Source organism: Cornus florida, unplaced genomic scaffold, assembly GCF_030987335.1.
Source record: "Cornus florida cultivar Cherokee Brave unplaced genomic scaffold, ASM3098733v1 CherokeeBrave_3.0.0_Hap2_Chr06, whole genome shotgun sequence".
NCBI classification, from domain to species: domain Eukaryota; kingdom Viridiplantae; phylum Streptophyta; class Magnoliopsida; order Cornales; family Cornaceae; genus Cornus; species Cornus florida.
In genome coordinates, this window is record NW_026775576.1 from 17,236,491 (window position 1) to 17,257,755 (window position 21,265).

Sequence of the window (21,265 nt, forward strand, 5' to 3'; positions counted from 1 at the left end):
ATGGCTTAGGGGTCCTTGACTTATAGGATTCTCGAGTTGTATTTTAAAATTTTAAATTTATGAAATTTATTTTTGTCAAGGAGGTTTTATTTTATTAATAGAATTTCGTTTAACGATTTATTCTTCCTGTATTATGTGTTCATTTAAATACTAAATTGTTTTGATATTCCCGTGTTTTCGGGTGTGGGCCTGGCCAACCTACACGTGGAAATTCGGGGGTATCATAACAACCGCCGCTTTCCGCCGCCACCGCCTTTCACCACAATTGCTGCCACTGTCTTACACCACCACCACCCCCTGCCGCTGCCTTTCATCACCACTGCCTTCCGTCACCACCTTTCACCACCACCTTCCACTACCGTTATTGCCTTCCACCACCTTCTACCACCATCGCTACCACCGCCTTCCACCACCACCATCCTAACGCTTTCCACCACCACTGCTACCGTCTTCCACCACCGCCACCTCCATTGCTTTCCACTACCACCATTGTCACTTCCATTGACTTCCACCACCCATGACCACCGCCACCTACACCATTATCTCCTTCCACTGCCACCTACACCATTATCTCCTTCCACCAACACTCTTACCACCACCTTCCACTACTGCCGCTTTCCATCATTGCCATCGCCACCTTCCACCATTGCCACCGCCGCCTTCCAACACCACCACCTCCACCACTACCACTTTCCACCTCCACCACCGCCACTACCACATTTTCTAATTTTTTAAAAATTATAAAAGGATGTCATTTTGTTGACTTAATTTATGTTTTACTAATCGCGATATTTTGGAGAACTCAGTTTGAAATTTATTTCATTTTAAATTTAAAATTGGTCAAACTAGACACTAAAATGGTTATTATCATTGTATTCATACACATTTCATATTTACAACCAAACAGTAGAATGCGAATGAGAATGACTATTCCATTCCATTCCCACTTGCAATTCATTCAATTCCTGCACACAAAACACAACATTAGTGGAATGAATTAGTGGGAATCACCATTCTCGGATAATAGGCAGGAATCATCATCCCAATTTTAAAATTAGTTACTAAACTAAAGAATGGAAACAAAAACATTCCATTCTTATTTTATTTGATTCCATTCACTCACACCAAACATGGCATTATTATCGACCCTTAAAAAAAAAAAAAAAAAAAAAAAAGACTCGGACGACAGTTTGAATGTGAGCGCTCAATACCCTAGAAAAATCTCCAAAGGAAGACGTGCTCTTGAGCTCGTTTGAATCACTGTAGGTGCAAGCAAAGTCGAATAAAGAGAGCTGCAGAGAACATCTTCGTACCTTCTCTCTCGCACAGTGTTTGGAAGACTTCAAACAATACCTAATTGCATTTGGAGAATCAGGTCAAACCTCTGAATCCAATTTGTTCCTTGTTCATTATTTTAGATCTATTTCAATGTCCAGCCTTCTATGCTTTCATTTTGATCTCTATTTCTTATTTTCTCTCTCTATATACACACATGTATGGATGCTTGTTTTTTTGTAACATTGTTTGTGCTACTTAATTATTGTAATATTGTTCAGGGGTGATTTGTTAATTTTGATATTTTGTTTCTTTTAATCTTGAAAACAGCCTTAAGAGACTGACCCGATGATGTTGGGCATTATAAGGCGAAGAGTCGCTTGTGGAGGCTTTTCTTCTTCGGTAGAAACCCTAATTTATTTGTCGTTACGTGTTTTTATGTATAAATATGTACACATTAATTTAAAGGGTGGTCTTTGATGACCCAATTATATTATATTGAAGAAGAATTTTGTGCTTTTTCCCAGGTTTTAGGGCAGTCATTTCATACCATTCGGCAGCCTGTAGTGTCTACGCCTAGAGTTTGCTCAAATGCAGTAGAAGAGGTACAGATTGATTTAGTTTGTTGCTTTTGTTTCTTGGGAGAATATGATGGAGAGCGTTGTAATAATGTGAATGAGTGAGATGCTGAAACATTACACTAATCCACTTATCTCAAAGTAATCATCTAGAATTGAAAGTTCGGTAGCAAAATTTGAATCTGATTTATATTCAGTTGACGTTTGAATGAGTTTATGATTATAATAAACTACTATTCAATAACTACAAAAAGAAGAAATTTGGGTTGGTAAAGTTGGGCATCTAGTTATATGCTTTGATCTCTTCAGTTTTTCGGGTTTATTAAACTGATAAGAAGAGATATTACACTTAATCTTAGCCAAAAGGCAGAGAAAGATATCTTTTTACTTTTTCATGTTTAATTGCTGAGAAAAACTGAGGAATAAAATTGTAAATGAAATTTTAAGTCATATGCTTTCTGCTATGTTTGTTTCCAACAAATAAATAAGTGTTTGGACCAACCAAATGGTTATATTATGGAATGCTGAACAGAGGTGGTTATTTTATTTGGTCCGGGATAATGAAAAATTTAAGACCAAATATTGCAGTTTGTTGTCATTTCCAACCTCTTATTGCCAAGCAATCAAGGAATTATTGTATATATATTTCGAATCTATGCCTTCGCAAAGTCAGTTTTAGTAATCCGTAATTTTAGTTTATAGTTCTGAATTTTTGTACCATCCTTATTGGTAAAGTTGGGCATCTAGTTATATGCTTTGATCTCTTCAGTTTTTCGGGTTTATTAAACTGATAAGAAGAGATATTACACTTAATCTTAGCCAAAAGGCAGAGAAAGATATCTTTTTACTTTTTCATGTTTAATTGCTGAGAAAAACTGAGGAATAAAATTGTAAATGAAATTTTAAGTCATATGCTTTCTGCTATGTTTGTTTCCAACAAATAAATAAGTGTTTGGACCAACCAAATGGTTATATTATGGAATGCTGAACAGAGGTGGTTATTTTATTTGGTCCGGGATAATGAAAAATTTAAGACCAAATATTGCAGTTTGTTGTCATTTCCAACCTCTTATTGCCAAGCAATCAAGGAATTATTGTATATATATTTCGAATCTATGCCTTCGCAAAGTCAGTTTTAGTAATCCGTAATTTTAGTTTATAGTTCTGAATTTTTGTACCATCCTTATTGGAAAAAAGTTCTTTACCAATCATAGACATATGCTATGCCGCTATGGTAAGTGGTAACTTCTAATTGGTTATTATCACTTGCAGAGTCCAATTATTCTATTATTATTATTATTATTATTATTATTTTATTTTATTTTTTTATAAGTAAAATTCATTAAATGCGCTCAAAAGGGGAGCACTCCCAAAGAACATAAGGCGCCCAAGGCGACACTACAATTTCAAGCTATCTACAAAATCCAAAAGAATATCAAAAAATATACAATTTTGCCCATTGACCCAAAAAAAGAGAGAATACAAGGTATATTGATTTTATTTTATTTATTTATTTATTTTTCCATAATTGGTGTTGTATAAACAGAAAAGAAAAAGGAATTATAGGCGCATAGAGGGCATACCCTCAGTCAAAAAGAAAAGAAATAAGCAAACGAAGAGAATGCCCATTTCCAATACACACAATGGAAAGCAGGAGGATATTACAAAGGTAAATCAGAAAGCTGTATTTTGTAGGGGTGTACACGGTTCGGTTCGGTACGGATCGTGCTAGAATCGAAACCGAAACCAGAACCGGTCTCAATGGTTCCTAAAAAATGGAACCGGAATCGGAATCGTGGACAGTGGAACCGAACTGGAACCGAATCGAAAAACGTTACTCCATTAGAATTGCAAAAAAGTTAAAAAAACTGAATCAACATTCAACAATCCAACATCATTCACTAATAGTTGATATGAAATTCTAATAGTCCATTATGCAACAGCATCATCAGCAACAGCAATGACTCCTCCATTGTAGCTGCTCACACAGAAAGCATCTTCCCCACCTTTGTCAACCTTTTAAAATAATTACATATATCTATATATAAACAAGAAACTAAAGAAAATTATTTACCCAAAAAGAAAAGAAAAAATAAGTAAAGAAAACAATATATGCATTCATGGAGTTATATATAACCAAAGAAGATGTGATTAATTAAATTAACAAATAAAAATAAATTATTATGGAACAAAACAACTTAAGATTGAAAGGAAAAGGTTAATAAAACAACGTTGTTATGGATGATCAAGAAATATAAAGAAAATCTGTCAGATCTGAAATACCTACCAAATTGAGATCGGAAGCCGAAGATTTGTCAAATCTGAGAAGACAGAGACCGATCCGACCGAATCCACGAATCACTGACTCAGAGGCGAGTTGGCGCCGCGAGAGTCGCGAGTGTGATCTGAGAAGATAGAGACTTCTGAGTTCTGAGAAGATAGAGAGTAGAGACTAGTGAGTTGATTAGATGAGACTTGAGATAGTGAGAGGGCTGAGAGGAGAGGAGAGGAGGGGAGGCGGAGCCGCGGAGTGAGTTTGAGATGTTAGGTAAACTTAGGTTTAGGTTTTGAGTTTTGAGTTTTGATAGACAAAATTTGTGATTTTAATTTTTAATATTTTATCCAATATCTGATAAATTGAATCAATTGAATAATTAATAATCTGAAATCTGAAAAAACAATTGATTATTTGAGCAGATCTTACAACGGCACAGCCCACACTCCACAGCACGGCCCACAACCCAGTACTAGTAGCCCACAAGTATAATTATATATATATATATATATCGGTTCGGTTCGGTTTCGGAACCAAACCGTGAGACCAGAACTGGAACCGGTCTCAACGGTTCCTTATTTTAGGAACCGGAACCGGAACCGTGAGAACCGGAAATTCGGTTTTCGGTTCTCATGGTTCCGGTTCCGGTTCCACGGTTCCTTTCTTGCCATATACCCCACAAAGTAGCCACAAAAATGTTGCTACAGCCTTGAATTGTGAGGGTTCTGCTTACACCAAGTAAACCAATCCCAAAACTGAATATCATCATCTAGTGGAGAATCAGTCCACCCCAACACGTCCAGAAACCACTTCCATATACCCTTTGCAAATGGATATGTCAGAAGTAAATGATCCCTGGTATCCAAGGTATATTGAATTTGAGAGAAGGGGACCAGAATGGTTGGCGCGGAAGACACAGTGACTTAGTGAGTTCCCTAGGAGAGAAGGAGTGTCGCTCTCAAAGGATTTCCTATTCCTTCCACCATAAAGAAAGGGGAGTGAACCACCAAGTGTCTCTGACTTGGTTCTCCACTGCACACCCTTTCTAAGCCTCAAACATATCCACCGTGGACTCTGGAACAACCCAATCCACACAAAAAATGAAGAACATAGACCAAGCATCCCTTACCACGGGGCAGTGCAACAAAAGATGATTCATAGATTCTCCCGACTTCTTACACATGAAACATCTATTCAACACGATTTGACGTCTCCTTCTGAGGTTATCGAGAGTGAGAATGCTTCCAAGGGCAACGGCCCAAGTGAAGAAAGCCATCTTCAATGGGCCTTTAGTCTTCCAAATAGCTTTCCAAGGGAAGGTGGGGCTTGAAGACTGCATGAGGCTTTGGTAAAACAACCTAACCTCAAACACGCCTCTCGGGATTCCCTTCCACACCATAATGTCCATACCCACTCCCTCCACCACCTGCCTATAGATCAAACTTAGGAAATCTGAGACCTCCAAAAGCTCCCAATCATTAAAATCTCTACGAAACTGCAAATCCCAGGCCACCCTCCCATTATCAAGCTGATAATGCTCAGCAACTGCAACATGCTTATTCATAGAGATCTTGAAAAGGCAAGGAAACCTACGAGCCAAAGCAAAGTCCCGCACCAATCAAAAGCTAACATTTCTCCCACTTCGAACTCTGAACTGGATCCGTTTGGAGAACTCATCCCATCCTTTCCGGATAAATTTCCATGAACCCACACCCACTGGCGACCTCAACTCCCTAGAAGACCACCCTTCATAATGTTCTCCATATTGGCATGCATAGTGTTATTAAAGGCTCAAGGCGCACCAAGGCGTTAGAGGTCCTTTGGAGCCTAGGCACGAAGTGCATGGCGTGCGCCTCAGTGAAGTGAGGCTCACAGTTGAAATTTAAACTACCATAATAGCATTCATATCTCACAAGTCAGATCAATATTCTAAAAATTAATATCAAATATAAAAAAATAAATCCATCAACTATATAAACATTTAAGAACCGTAAGACACAACACAATTTTTTTTCTTGAAAGGCAAAACAGAGTACAAAAAGAAATAAATCTATTAAAAAAAATTGATGACAAGAAAATAAAAAAAAAATAGAGCCAAAAAAAAAAAAAAAAGACAAATAGAAGAGAACTAGACGGAGAGAAAGAGGTAAACAAAGATGAGAAGAGGGGAGTAAAGGAGAAGAGAGGAGAGAGACGTAGAGGAGGAGAGAGAAGAAAAAGAAAGAACTGACATAGCTTCGTCATTTGTCTCTGCCACTAGGGCTTCATCGTTGTTCTCATAGTCTTACTCTTTCTATGTTCGGTCTTGGACTTTATTATTTTTTTATTCTTTCGAACAAAAGATCCTTCTCTGATATGCTTAGGCTTTCTTATTTGTTTATGAAGTTGCCAAAAGTACCCTTTTTGGCTTAAAAGATAGAACAATCATTAAAAAAAAAACAGAAAATAGCAAGGCGCGCCTAGGCATGCCTCGACAAATAGGACGAGGCGCAACCGAGGCGCGCACGTGCCTTGACCAATAGAACGAGGCGCAACCGAGGCGCGCACCTAGTAAACATCAGTGAGCTTGGTATGACAACAGGCGTTAGACCTGTGTCTCGAGCCTAGGCGTACGCCTAGGCGCGCCTTTAACAACACTGGGCAATCAATAACACGCCTCCAAAGAATAGTCCTCTCACCCCCAAATCTCCATGGCCATTTTCCCAACAACGTTTTGTTAAACAATTCCAACTTTCAGACTGCCAAACCTCCCTTCTTGATGGGGGTGCATACTTTCTCCCAATTAACCAAATGGTACTTGAACTATTCTCTCTTGCCTTCCCACAAAAAAATTTCGCTCAATTTGATCAAGACGACGAACTAGCGTCATAGGCATCGGGAAAAGGGACATAAAGTTGGTTGGAAGATTCGAAAGAGTGTTCTCACGAGGGTACGCCTTCCCCTTTCTAACAAGTATTGTTTCTTTTAACCTGAAAGCCTCCTCTGAAATTGCTCGACAACTGGATCCCAAACAGAAACCCTCCTCGTCGAAGTTCCCAAGGGAAGCCCCAAATGGGAAATCGGAAAGGACCCAACACCACACCTTATAATCCCTGCTAACTCATGGATATTCTCAACCTCCCCAACTTGCACCATCTCACTTTTCTGAATATTGATCTTCAACCCGGAAACAACTTGAAAGCAAGCCAAAACGCACCTCAAATGGTATTGCAAAAGACAATAGTATCATCCACAAAAAGCAAGTGAGAGGGGGCCAATTGATTGGGGTTACTGATGTTGTACATGTGAATAGTGGTGTGAACAGTGTTTTCTATTTTAGGAAAGTTTTCATTGTTTTAATTTCCTAAGGTCATCTGGTGTAGGAGGCTTTTTACCAGGCAAGGGCATTTCGACCAGTAAAATGCATGGTATGAAGCATTTGGACAAGTTGGTTTCAGAGCCATTCTCCATGGACGGTGATCAAGGAGAACGTGCGGTGACTGTGGGAGAATGTCAACAATTGCATCAGGAACTAAAACAAGAGATTCAGACGGCAGTTGAATGTCTAATTGAAGCCACGAATTGTGTGCAAGTTCGTAATATGCATGATTAGGACTAACCTGATGAAGGCACAACGGAAGCATTTAATAAATTTCAGGAGCGTAACCACGTGATTTTTCATCAAATCAATAAATACTGTAAAGGGATCTCATACCTTGGACGATTGAATAATCGTCTAATACAATAACACTATTTTTGTATCACAGCGTTATTGAACACTTTCTCCTTTGGCCTTGAATACCAATGAGTCTTCACCTCTATGACCCCAATGAAGGTTTTGTGGAACCTAACCTTCTCTCTCACTCTCTGTATTCTGGATAGTGTATGATACAATATTTTGTATCGCTATCTCACGGAATATATGATCTGAGAAAATCGGTTAAAAAGTCTGGGTCTAGAGATAAGGATCCAAGAGGGCTTCTTTATCCTAGCTCTAATTGGATAGAGATAGAGTTATCACAAATAATTACAATAAGCACCACAAATAGTATTGTAATTGCACTCTAGGATTTAGAAATTACGACAAGGCCTTGTGTACTAAATAATTACGTATAAGCCCCTCCACTACCGAATATCTATAAGTAGCCCCAGAAAAATATATACTGTCCCACCTAAGGCTTACTTATATTTTATATTCCTTGAGTAACCAACTTAATCTTTATGATCACTGAATTAAATTCTTTTAGAAAGGATTTTTCAAAATAAATATTTTTCTAAATAAATAATAGAAAAATAATTTAGTAAACATTTTACTAAAATGCCCTGGTCAGGTTCCAATGATCAAACTTATTAAATTGCATCAAGGGGATATTCTAACTCTTATAAAGAGTGTGGATTCCATGTTGAGCATTTGTGTTCCTAGAGCTCCAACATTAGCCACCCAAGATACCATGGTATTAACCTTAAAAGATCTCACATGTTGGTAAGTCAAAGTGACCAATATTGAAACTTGAGTCCACTAAACCTCTCAGGATTTAGAGCTTAATGTATCTAGTAGATAAGAATCACACTAAAATAATAATAGTAATTTGTATGGTGTGATCTTACAGTGATCCAGTTCAGTGTACTCCAAGCACACTAACATATTGCCTTAGAGTCAACTACCCCAATGGTCGAGACAAACCATCATATCTTATAGAGGTCAAGCGTGTTACAGTCTTACAGATAAAAGTGCCCAACTTTTATCACTGTCTGTGAACAATGCCAAGGTGCAAGAAACCGGTGAGCCCAAATCTTCTGTGTGTAAATCTCATTTACACACTTAAGTCACCTATAATGCAACTTGAGGACAATAATGTATCTCATACAAATATATGTAAAGCCTAATGCATGAATATCACATTTATTAATAAAATATCGAATAAATAATTGGCTTGTAGGGCATATAATCCCAACACCTGATGGTGTGAATCAGCCACGACAAAGGGTTGGAAATCAACGTGGTCATCTTTAGCGTGCTAATAATTAGCGCCAGTTTCAACAGGACGTTTGGTCTAATTCGAGTGATGATCATATTGAAGGTATTGTTCTAACAAATGGAGATCACGGGGTTGAAGCAAATCATCGAGATTTTTAGATGAAAATTGACCTTCTGTGGTTAACTTGATATTGAAGATGTCTTGGACTCGCTTGAAGAAATTGAAGACTTTTTCGAGTTTTTTAGATACCCGAGAACAAGCAAGTTCCGCTTATAACCTTTAAATTTAAAAGATGGGCTTTAGCTTGGTGGAAACAAACATAAATTAATCGGAGGAGGCAACGAAAACAACCTGTGTGGTCGTGGTACAAGATGAAACAACTATTGATGGCTAATTTCTTACCACCAAATTATGAGCAGATGTTGTACAAAAAATATCAGAATTTTCGGAAAGAGAATCCTTCTGTCAAAAGAGTGTATGGAGAAATTTTACAATAAGGATTGTGACATCAAGGAAGGTCAAAATAATTTTGTTAAAGCAACAAGTGATATTATTGAGATTAATCAAAAGCAAAATTGTGTTGCTCCACCTCTTGTAGTTGAGGATGATGAAATTGTCCTTACTTTAGTCACAATAGATGCATCTCAACGGACTTCGAATAATAAAGCTTCAAAGATGGAGTCCTTGGACAAAAGGGATAGTTTGAAAGAATTAGGTGTAGAGCAGTACAAAGAAGATGATGTTGGCATGGGATGTGGGGACACTTATTGCTACATAGACCCATATTTGGAGAGCAATGGTACTAATGAGATTGAAGAAGTTGAGAACATGATAACAAAGACTAGGGGTGCTGCCATGGTATGCGCTCGAAATGAGGGTGATGTCATTTATAAAGACATAGTTGATTGTTGTTCTAATATGCATGTTCCCTGCGAAATTATACTAAGATGTCCCTCATGGACAAAATGGTTTGCTTGTCCACCTAAAGGTGGAGAAAAGGAGAACTTTATAGTCGTTGAAGCGCAAAACTTTACGGAAGTCTTCAATGAGAAGGTTCCTGTAATGCTCCGGTCGAATTTTTGCACCTATAATCAAAACAATTTCCTTACTTTTGAGTTGCTAAGGAAAATTAATTTGTCACACTTGGTGTTCTTTTGGGATTGGGCAACTTAGAAGCAAGTTTATGAAGTACGAAGGTCAAGTCGTCAGTGGTACAAAATTTTGTTCATACTTATATATGATGAACCATTAGTGAAATACAAGGACGGCCACTGTTGAACTCGAGGGCGAGTTCTTGTAAAGAAGGGGAGCATGATGTAGTACATGTGAACAGTGCATAAACAGTGGTGTGAACAGTGTTTTCTAGTTTCTATTTAGGAAAGTTTTCATTGTTTTAATTTCCTCAGGCCATTTGGTGTAGGAGGCTTTTTACTAGCTGGTAAGGGCATTTGGACCAGTAGAATGCATGGTATGAAGTTAGGAAAATGTGGGCCCCACATGTATGCTAGCAATGGCGCTAGCCACAGGTAGCAGCGGTTTTGCTATTGAAAATGGGTCCCACTTCCATTTTCTCTCCTCTCTCTTCCTTCTCTATCTTTTCTTCATTTCTATCTCTTCTAAAGTGGTGGGTCCTATAAATAGATTGCCAAAACTTCTATCACTATACTGTGCAAATGCCAAAGCTAAATATTGCTGCTAGCCACGTTAGCAATTAGGCTGGCGTGGCTGGGAAAAAATTGTGCATAGCCATCCGGTATAACCATTGCTATATCGGATGCCCTAATAGTTTAGTGTCTATTTTAGGAAAGTGACATTGATAAAAGTAATAAGTGACCCTAAACTATTACAATAGCATGTATTTATAGGCCTAAGCAAATCCTAAACTATATGGGAAATTAAATTAGTGGAGACGTTCCTAAAACAAATACAAAACCATTTAGGCCCCATTTGGCATGTGTTTGTTTTTGCTGTTTTTGTTTTTGGGCTGCTACAGTGTCAATTTTGGTAACAAAAACATGTTTGGTGCAGCCTTGTTTTATTTTACACAGTGTTAAAACACTTCGTGAATAGTGGCCCAAAACCAAAATACCAGAAAGTTACACCTATTCATGGCCCAAAACCATAACAGCAGCGTAACACGGGCAAAAAACAAAACGCCTAAAACATCGTTCCCAAACGTGCTTCTGATTTTTTTCCAAAACACTCCTACAGCAAAAACACTATTACTATTTTAGCCTAAAACAAAACGCATGCCAAACGGGCCGTTAGGAAATTAAAACAATGAAAACTTTCCTAAAACAGACACTAAACTATTAGGGCATCCGGTATAGCCATTGCTATACTGGTTGGTTATAGCCATTGTTGACGTGACTAGCTGTAATATTTAGTTATGGCATTTGCATGATATAGTGATAGAAGTTTTGGCAACATATTTAAAGGACCCACTACTTTAGAAGAGAGAGAGAGAGAGAGCAAGAAAAGAGAGAAGGAGGGAAAATGGAAATGCGACGTATTTTCAATAGTCAAACCGTTGTTACCTGTGGCTAGCGCCATTGCTATCATGCACGTGGGGCTCGCGTTTTTCTAACTCTATACCTTGCATTTTGCTGGTCCAAATGTCCTTGCCAGCCTGTAAAAAGTCTCGTACACCGGATGGTACTAGAAAACACTGTTCACGCACTGTTCACATGTAGTATATCAGTTACGTCCTATCGAAAAGCCTTGTATGAAGCCTAGTTGTTCTGCCCACCTCATTAGTCTATTAAAGGCCTCCATAACAACGATGAATAAAAAAGGGGAGAGAGGGTCCCCTTGGCGTAACCCTCTAGAGCTAGCAAAGAATCCAGCTGGTGAACCATTCACTAAGATAGAAGAGCGCGCTGTCGAAATGCCATGATGAATCCATTTCCTCGATTTGTGCCCGAACCCCATCCTCTGCATCAAATACAACAAAAAAATTCCAGCAAACGTTGTCATAAGTTTTTTCAATATCCAACTTGCAAACAATCCCTGGTTCACCACTTCTAGTCCTAGCCTCAATGCATTCGCTGACGATTAAAACCGAGTCCAGAATCTTGCGCCCGCCAACGACCGCATTTTGTGATTCCGAGACCACTCCATCCAAAACTCTCCTCAAACGAATGGCCAAGACTTTCACGATAATCTTGTACACTGCCCCAACTAAACTGATGGGCCTTAAGTCCTTGGCCTCTATCGCTCAACCCTTTTTAGGAATAAGGGTAATGAAGGATGTGTTCAAGCTCCTCTCAAAATAACCATCCACAAAAAAATAAGGCACCAATATTTCCCAACACCTGTGTCTTCACCACCTCCCAATTCTGTTGGAAGAAAGCAAGAGTAAAACCATCCGGACCCGGAGGTTTGTCCCCATCACAATTCCTCAAAGCTTCCAGAACCTCCGCCTCCTCGAACGGTCTCTCAAGCCAATCTTTAATCTTTATCCCCACCTGAGATAATTGTAAACTCAAGACCATCAAGCATAGCTCTCCAATCAGCTGTCTCCGTAAACAACTGATCATAGTAAGACACGAACCCATTCCAGTTGTCATCCTCTCTGGTTGCCATAACCTCATCAAATTGGATTCTACCCCATGTGATATTTCCTTCTACGAGCATTAGCAAGGCGATTAAAAAATTTCGTATTCCGGTCACCATCTTTAAGCCACAGAGCTCTAGACTTTTGCCTCCACAATATTTCCTTCACTACCACAATTTCACCACAATCAGCCTTACACTCCTCCCTCCTCTTCACCTCCATCTCACTGAGTTCCTCCACTCCCTCTTTCTTATCCAGATCTGAAATTTCAGCGAGAATTCTGTTCTTGCACCATTCAAGGTTGCCAAACACTTTCTTATTCCAAACCTTGATATCACCCTTCATATGCCTAATTTTGGTTGCAAGTTGGAAACTTGGGCTGCCCCTACCCTCATAACCAGTCCACCAGGCCCTAACGCTTTCTTTGAAGTCCACAACTCGAAGCCACATGTTTTCAAATCTAAATGGGGTTCTTCCTCTTCTCACCCCTCCACAGTCAAGAAGGATAGGAATATGATCAGAAACTGCACGCGCTAAGGCCACCTGGGACACATCTGGAAACTTTTCTTCCAAATCTCCAGAAATTAAGAATTTGTCCAGACGCGAGAGTGGGGAATTGCCGCCCACTGGACCATGTGAACAGGCTTCCCTCCATTTGGGAGATCAAGCAAGAGATGAGACTCAATGAAGTCCAAAAACTCCGTCATAGCATCAGACCAACCACCCCTTGACGATCTCTTACTAGGTTTCCGAATAGCATTAAAATCCCCCCAACACACCACGAAACAGACCATCTTCTTCTAACTGTTCCCAGCTCCTCCCACAACCCTCTTCTCTCCACATCCGCTCCTGGACCATACACTCCAGAAAATACCCACTGCGAACCATCTTCCTCCAAAGCAAACAAAAATAAAGAGTATCTCCCTTTCCACAAATCTACATTCGAGACCCACCTCTTATCCCAGAGAACATGCCCCCTACAGTCCCCTCCGCATTAATCACCTCCCAATCCACAAATCTACCTCCCCACAAACATTTCATAACCCTATCTGTTGAGTTATCCAGCTTAGATTCCTGCAAACACACCACATGCATCCCCCATTTGCAAATCAGGGCCTTCACCACCTTCCTTTTGTTCGGGTCATTAAGGCCCCGAACATCCCATGATACTAATTTGAACTTCATGAGCACACAAAATCTCTGCCACCCTCCTTCCTTCCCCCATTTCTCTTCTCACTCCCTCCTCCACTCCTCCCTTCATAGTTCACATAGGAAATGAGATTTTTCAGCTCCCCCCCCCCCTTCCAGCACTGACTTTTTTTTTTGTTTCACCAGCACCTACACTGCTTGAAACATACCCTCAACTTGCTAATCCTCCCCATCACATGACAACCCCAAAAGCTTACTGGCCCCCTCAATACTGTCCATAAACCACTCTTCATTTGAACATTCCAAATTAGAGGCCCTTTGAACCTCCCTGATGACTGCCAAGGGAGTATCAATTCTGATAGTACCAACTCTACCAGCATCGCAGTTCTCCCAAACAGGAGGTGGAAGATCCAGAATAGATCAGCAATCAGCAACGGCCCAGGAATCATTTCTCGAAGGCACAGATTCTTCATCATACTCCCTAACATCAGGCGAACAAAATTCTCTGTCCTCCCCTTTTATCACCATCAAGCCCCGCACTTGGCACTGCAGCACCTGCCTTAGCCTCAGGCGCCCCCAGCACAATGAATTCTCAAATCAGATCGCAAGACATCAGCAGTCTCCCCAATAATCAGCAGCTGGATTTCACGTCCCACACACAGAGTAACACTTCCATCTTCCTTTCCACATGGCAGGAGCTTCAATGACCCACAATTGTCCGCATCAAAACTGGATTTGTAACAAGAAATAGCCCCTGAAAATTCAGAGTCGTCGGACAGCTCCCCTCTGACCTCCTCAATACTGCCTTCAAAATCCCCTTCCTCCACCAGGATGAGTTTCTGAAAATCCAGCAACAGACCACCATCCTCCACCCCATCAACACTCCTCAACACCCCACAAGAAGGAGTAGAAGAAGGAAAAGAGGGAGAAGCGAGCATGTGGTTTGGGCCAGAGCACATACCTGGAAATTGGGACGTACTACTAGATTCCACCCATGGATTGATTCATTCTATGAGATTGAAAAATGGGAAAAATAGCTGAAGAATCTCCCTGTTTGCCTTCTTTGTCTTGTCTCGGTTGAATCTCTTCTCGGAGAACAGAAGAGTTGGAGCTCCTTATAGGATCCCCACAAATAAGCTTAGCAAAATCAAAGTTACTCCCATACTGATTAAGCCCAAAAGAAATTCCTCCGCATGGCCTTCCACAACATTAAGGTCAAGACCATCTTGAAGAGGCCCAAAAGAATTATGCAAAATAGGTCCATCAGACTGACATCCCAAAGCCCCAGATCGCGGCCCAAAAAAATGAGACTGAACTTTGGAATTCTCCTTGGGCCTACGCGAGTGAACCCATCGCGTTGCCTTGGCCCAACTCTCACCTGGCCCAATCGAGAAGCATGTCTTTTAATTTATTTCTGTTCATGGTTCGAGAGTGTGCTGGCCCGTTTGAATGAGGCGTAGCCAAGCTGGGCTTATCACCCTTAGGCACTGCATTGAAATGAGACAAACATCCACCAGCAATGTTGCATTACCCCAGTTCCGACGCCCTTCCCTGAGCACTTGCCTAGCCTCTGACTGTGAAGGGAGGCGAAAGGGAAGAAGAGAGTCTGGCAATGGCGAAACTCCTACCCCACATGAGATTTTCCTGGCTCTGCCAGCCAGCCCATTCAGCAATCTGCTCTTGATTTCCAACTTCCTTGTCAAATTTGCCAACCAAACATGCCCCGAGAGCCTCCCTACGTCTTCCAATTGAAGCTTCATCCTAATAAATTGAGGGTCCTTTAAAAGGTCTTGCTGGCTTGACAAAACCTCCCTGATTCAGACGAGGAAGCCTTGTGATCTCAAGGAAGGACTTGGACACCATAATCAGAAAACCGTGATTTGGAAATGTGAAGTTGGGAACAACTAGCAGGAGATTTTGAAACAATAATTGTGGAACCAAAGTCAAATTATTCTTCAACTATTCTTTAATATTTGATGTTTCTCTCATGAAACCACAGTGTGGATGTTTTTCCACATTCGATCAGCAAATTAGCCTTGACAAATGGTAATTTCTAGAAAGATATTGGGGAAGCTTTTCAAATTGTGACACAAGAATCATTTCTTCAATGATTCTTATTGTTATTTTATTCATTGTTATTAAATACTATTACTAATACAGTAATACTTTTGTTGTATTGAGTTATGATATATTTCAATGTTGTTAGACTTCTTTTTCATTACTACTTGAATGTGAAAGTAGCTATTTCAAGATTGAGGGATCTTTCCATTTTTTTTTTCCCTTTTTCTGGAAGGTGATCCTTCCAGTTGTTTGTATAAAAAATGTTTATACTTTTTGTTTTTCAAGCATGTGAACAGATATCATGTCATCCAAGAGGTTTAGGTCATGCTCGAAACTTCTGTCACCTCATTTCACCAGGTAATTTTTTAATATTTTTTTGGCCAGGGCCAGCTTTATTACTGTACCCTCATGGCAGAAGCTGATGCATGTGATTTTCTCCTTTATCTTTGCAACTAATTAATTCATTTGTTCCTCTTTTTCTTTTGGTGATAGGCCACCCATTGAATTCAAGGCCAATAAGGTTGGTGATACGTGCTTACCATTTTATTTTATCAATTAGATGAAGTTCATAGTGATATATATATATATATTTTATTTAAAAAAAAAATCTAGGGATGCAAGCGGCCCCCCCCCCCCCCCCCCCCCCCCCCCCCCAAGAGGATGTGTTGGCAAAAACCTTAACTTGTTTGTCATTGTAATTAATCCTACACTGACTTGACCTGTACCCAACTTGGTTTCTAGTAAATCACTCATCCCAGGCATTTCCCAATTTAGTTTGTAATATATGATGCCCAAAAAAACGTGACATTAAACCATTAAATTTATAAGTGATTAGTTTGTAATATATGATGCGGAAAAAAACATGACATTAAACCATGAAATTTAACCAAATTTGCGTTGTATCAAACTAACGGAAGTTCTTTGAAACCAAGGCTTTCCCCTATCTGGTTGGGATAAGAATTATCAAACACATAACTATACCAAATAAGTTATATGGTGTCTGTAGTTGTCTGGAGTTGGGGTTGAGAAACCTTATTGCTGATTTCAAAGTCCATATCGGGCTATTCAAATAGGAAATAGAAAGAGAAGGAAATACTGAAGAAGTCCTCCAAAAATGGATCTGTTCTTGTTTCTTGGTCTTCTGCTTCTTCATATTTGTTCATATAAATTTCCTGTGTGCAGGGAAGCTATTGCCAGTCTTCAGTCGAGGGCTACTGTGCACATACAAAGCAGGCTGTTTTCTTCAGACAATGGTGTGATAATCAAATGCCTTTCGTGGTGATTTTTTCCGTTATTGATAAGCATGTCTCTGTACGCATGCTTTGCATATATACGCATGTATGTATGTACTTATGTCAGTAAATTTTTATTGTGTATTTGTGATATTGTTGAAAGATATAGGCTTTGTTTTGGCCAGATTTAATCAATTTGCATTCAAAATCTAAATAACTCTGTCAGAAGGAGAAAACGATGTAAGAAAACTAATACTTGCAAACCAGGCCTTATTTCAAAGAAATCTCTTCCGCACCCCTCGCCCCCCCCCCCCCCCCCCCCCCGCGGCGGCCCGCGCGCGGTTAAACATAGTTGTTAAAGGTTGTGGTAAGGCACCAAAGGTCTTCTGGAGCCCAAGCGCAAGGCGCAACATAAGGTGTGATCCTGATCGAAGTAAGGCGCGTGTGATCAGATGCATATTAGTTATAAGTGTATAGAGAATAATTAAACTATGCAATACTTTTTTTTTTTTTTGATAAGTAAAATGTATTAGAAAGCGTTCAAAAGGGGAACGCGTCCTGAGATATACACGAAAAGAATCTATGAACTCAAAGAACCCAAAAAGTCCACAATGTCCTCTAAAGAAGAATAATCCCTCCCCCAACCCCAACAAAAAAGGGTACAAATAATAGAAAATTTCAGCTCTCCAATAGAGGACTCCTTCCCATCAAAAGATCTTCTGTTCCGCTCTTTCCAAAGACTCCACCAAACGCAAAGAGGGGTCACTCTCTAGAAGTCTCTAGCCTGAGCCCCCACCCATTGGCCCCTCCAGATATCTAGCAATCCTCGAGAAGTCTGAGGCATGACCCAATGGATGCCAAACAAACCAAGCAAAAGACTCCAACATTCATAAGCAACAGGACAATGCAACAGAAGTTGATCCACGGACTCCCCAAAACACTTGCAAAGACAACACCGGTTAACAATGATATGTCTTCTCTTCCGTAAATTGTTCAAAGTCAGAATCTTACTCCAAGCTGCAGTCCTCACAAAAAAGGCCACCCTAAGGGGCGCCTTAAAGAGCCACACCGTCTTCCACGGGAAGGGCAACCCGTGAAACCCAGAGAGGCGCACAAAGAATGACCGGACCTGGAACGTCCCATTAGAAGAAGGCACCCAAAACAAGGAATCCACACCAGTGCCATCCAATTCCACCCTTGGAGAGATATTGCTTTTTCCAACCAGCCAATCTTCTCTCGACCGGCTCAATCACCGGGTCCCAACTTCCCACCCTCCTTGCCGAGTCCCCCAGCGGTAGACCCAAATAAGAAATAGGGAAGCGTCGCGTCCCACAACCTAAAACAGCAGCCAGAGAATCAACATCCTGCACCTCCCCCACAGGGACAAGCACACTTTTACCCACATTGACTTTCAGACCAGAGACAGCCTGAAAACAAACCAAAACACATCTCAAATACTGCAACTGGGACACCTCTGCCTCACACAAAACAATAGTATCATCCGCAAAAAGAAGGTGAGAAATCTCCATCTGCTGAACCGATTCAGGGCCGAGCTTGAAACCCCTAATAAACCCCAAATCCACAGCCCTTCTCATCAGCCTACTAAGGGCCTCCATAACAATAATAAACAAAAATGGGGAAAGAGGGTCCCCCTGCCTCAGACCTCGAGAACTACCAAAGAATCGCGTAGGAGACCCATTAACCAAAATCGAAAATCTGACAGTGGATAAACTATGCAACACATGTCAATAAATTAGCTAAATCAACATATATATATATTTTCTATTTGCCTATGAATTCAATAAAATCAATATACAATAAGAACAACTCAAGATTTACTACACAAATTTAAAAAAAAAAAAAAAATGGGATTTTTGATATATAAACTAAGAGGATTAGGTAAATTAATGTTCATAAATCATTTCATATGCATTAACCAAATTAAATGTGATTATAAATCGGAAACAATTAAAAATGATAATTTTGCAAAATTTTAAACACATATTAATATATTATCGTAAATATTTGTAATCAAGCACTAAATGCAAGGAATGTAAGTAGTTAACCATAAAAATATGGATTTGTCAAATATTTCATAATGTTAAAAAATATGATCCATTACATTAGATCATGATATGATATAGAACATTCTAATTTAGTAGTCATTTGATAAAAAAGCAAAATGATATGAATCGATCAGTAAATATTAAAAGGTGTACTTTTATTTTTTTAGTCTGGAACCTACTAAAAGGTGTGAGTCTGAGCGATTTATGTGAGCCTGACTGAAGGGGTCTGGCATGTACTAGATTGAGGCGCTATAGCTGAGTCTTGATGAGCCTGGGGATTTTTTTGGAGCCTATGCGTGCCTTTAACAACTATGCTGTTGACGTTGTGGTAACTATTTATTAATGTTTCCTTTGTGAGTCTGATTCCAATCAATTGGGTTTATTTTTAGGGTTTAGTCAATTTTGAAATGACCTGATTATATGCTGGCGAAATTTAGGTGTTGGATATGTTTTTCATTTGTTCCATTTTTGAGTCTCCAATGCTCCTGTTTGATTTAAATTTGATGTCCTTTTTTTATTGGGTAAATAATTTGAAGTCCTTCTTGCTCTCTCTTTTTCCTTATTTGTTTGTACTTGTTGTAAAAAGAACTTTGTTTGGCATAGTTTATTTATTTATATTTTTTTATTGTGTGTTCGCTTGGACTAGCATCAGTTTGGCTGTCTCCTTGGAGTGTGACAAGTACGTTACCTTCCACAGTGCTTACTAAAGTTTGTTTAGATTGTATTTGTGTACCAAAGAGCACATGTTCATGGTATGACAGGTCAGCTAAATGTAAGTGTGGGGGTGATTATTGAGAGTGCTTTAGAAGATGGTGCTTGTCTGCTTGAAATCTAAAGATGTGCAACATGCGGTTAAAGTAGCATATAAAATTTAAACACGTGGCACTTGTTTATACTTGCACCATCATCTTCATGTTTAATTCTTCGTTATCTTTAAGGTTGCAAATTTTTTCCTTGTTTGAAATAAACTTTGAATATGTAATGAAGGTGATTTGATTGATGCTATTGTCCCATTTATGGGTGAATCTATAAGTGATGGCACTCTGGCGAAATTCTTGAAGAGTATGTTACTCAAAATTTCTTGCGCAATTTCCTCTATTCATATATTCATTTGTTGTGAATTAAGTGCTTAATTGTGTTTGCATCTGATATTTTGGGAGCAGATCCTGGTGACAGAGTAGAAGTTGATGAGCCAATTGCTCAAATTGAAACGGATAAGGTACTTTCTAAAGTAACATTTAGATATTTTAATTCAAGCTTCTAAATTTGGCTGTAGAACTGATTACTATTAATACTTGGATTGTTTATCTTTCATCAGGTGACTATTGATGTTGCTAGTCCTGAAGCTGGTGTAATCCAAAAGGTAAAATATCCACAAGTTTGAATTACTACTATGACCTTTAGAGAAGTTTCACTTTTTCTTTGCCTTCTTTTGAACAATGAGATCCTGAATCTGTGAACCATTGGTAGTTTGTAGCCAAGGAAGGGGATACTGTGGAACCAGGTACTAAGATTGCTGTCATTTCAAAGTCTAGTGAAGGTATAGGTCATGTTGCTCCTTCTGAGAAGACATCAGACCAAGCTGCTTCTCAACCATCTCCTCCTGCTGAAAAGAAAAAAGAGGAGATGCAAAAGCCTAAAGTTGAAGCTAGTCCTGCCATACAGAAGCCTAAGACAACTTCTCCTCCACCTCCTAAACGCTCAGCTACAGAACCCCAGCTTCCCCCTAAAGAAAGGGAAAGACGGGTGAGTCTCATAGTTCCATATTCATATACCAAATATTTTACTTTAGAAATGATTAATGTCACTCTATCTTTTTGTAGAATATTCAAATGAAAATCTTGAGCATCTTTCTTCAATATGTTTACAATCATGACTGCAGGTTCCTATGACAAGGCTCAGAAAACGAGTTGCAACGCGTTTGAAAGATTCGCAAAACACATTTGCACTGTTGACAACGTTCAATGAAGTTGATATGTAAGTCTAAAGTCCACATTGTTTATCCGTTTGTAATTTACAACCAGTGGCCCATGCTGAATTTCCTCCTATTTGGAATTTGTTTTTGATATTTGGGGTTCAATTCAATTAAGATTGATTGGGATTGATGCTGTTTGA

General features: G+C 39.4%; 1 protein-coding gene and 2 pseudogenes across 3 annotated transcripts in view; 1 reads left to right on the forward strand and 2 right to left on the reverse strand.

Moving 5' to 3' along the window:
• Positions 1–1,218: 1,218 nt before the first annotated feature.
• Positions 1,219–21,265, forward strand: part of LOC132311134 (dihydrolipoyllysine-residue succinyltransferase component of 2-oxoglutarate dehydrogenase complex 2, mitochondrial-like) — a 37,990-nt gene continuing 17,943 nt past the window's right edge. The window contains exons 1-12 of one of the 3 annotated variants that reach the window (XM_059808874.1): positions 1,219–1,375; positions 1,606–1,677; positions 1,803–1,880; positions 16,149–16,209; positions 16,345–16,372; positions 17,035–17,105; positions 19,797–19,829; positions 20,138–20,212; positions 20,314–20,369; positions 20,469–20,513; positions 20,621–20,896; positions 21,033–21,127. In XM_059808874.1, the coding sequence (XP_059664857.1) occupies positions 1,624–1,677; positions 1,803–1,880; positions 16,149–16,209; positions 16,345–16,372; positions 17,035–17,105; positions 19,797–19,829; positions 20,138–20,212; positions 20,314–20,369; positions 20,469–20,513; positions 20,621–20,896; positions 21,033–21,127 (872 nt within the window). In that variant the 5' untranslated portion in view covers positions 1,219–1,375; positions 1,606–1,623. Of the gene's footprint in view, positions 1,376–1,605; positions 1,678–1,802; positions 1,881–16,137; positions 16,210–16,344; positions 16,373–17,034; positions 17,106–19,796; positions 19,830–20,137; positions 20,213–20,313; positions 20,370–20,468; positions 20,514–20,620; positions 20,897–21,032; positions 21,128–21,265 lie in introns of those variants that run through there. The other 2 variants (XM_059808875.1, XM_059808876.1) reach the window with 2 other exon arrangements.
• LOC132315120 (U2 spliceosomal RNA) lies at positions 2,124–2,233 on the reverse strand (annotated as a pseudogene).
• On the reverse strand, positions 2,584–2,693 carry LOC132315119 (U2 spliceosomal RNA; annotated as a pseudogene).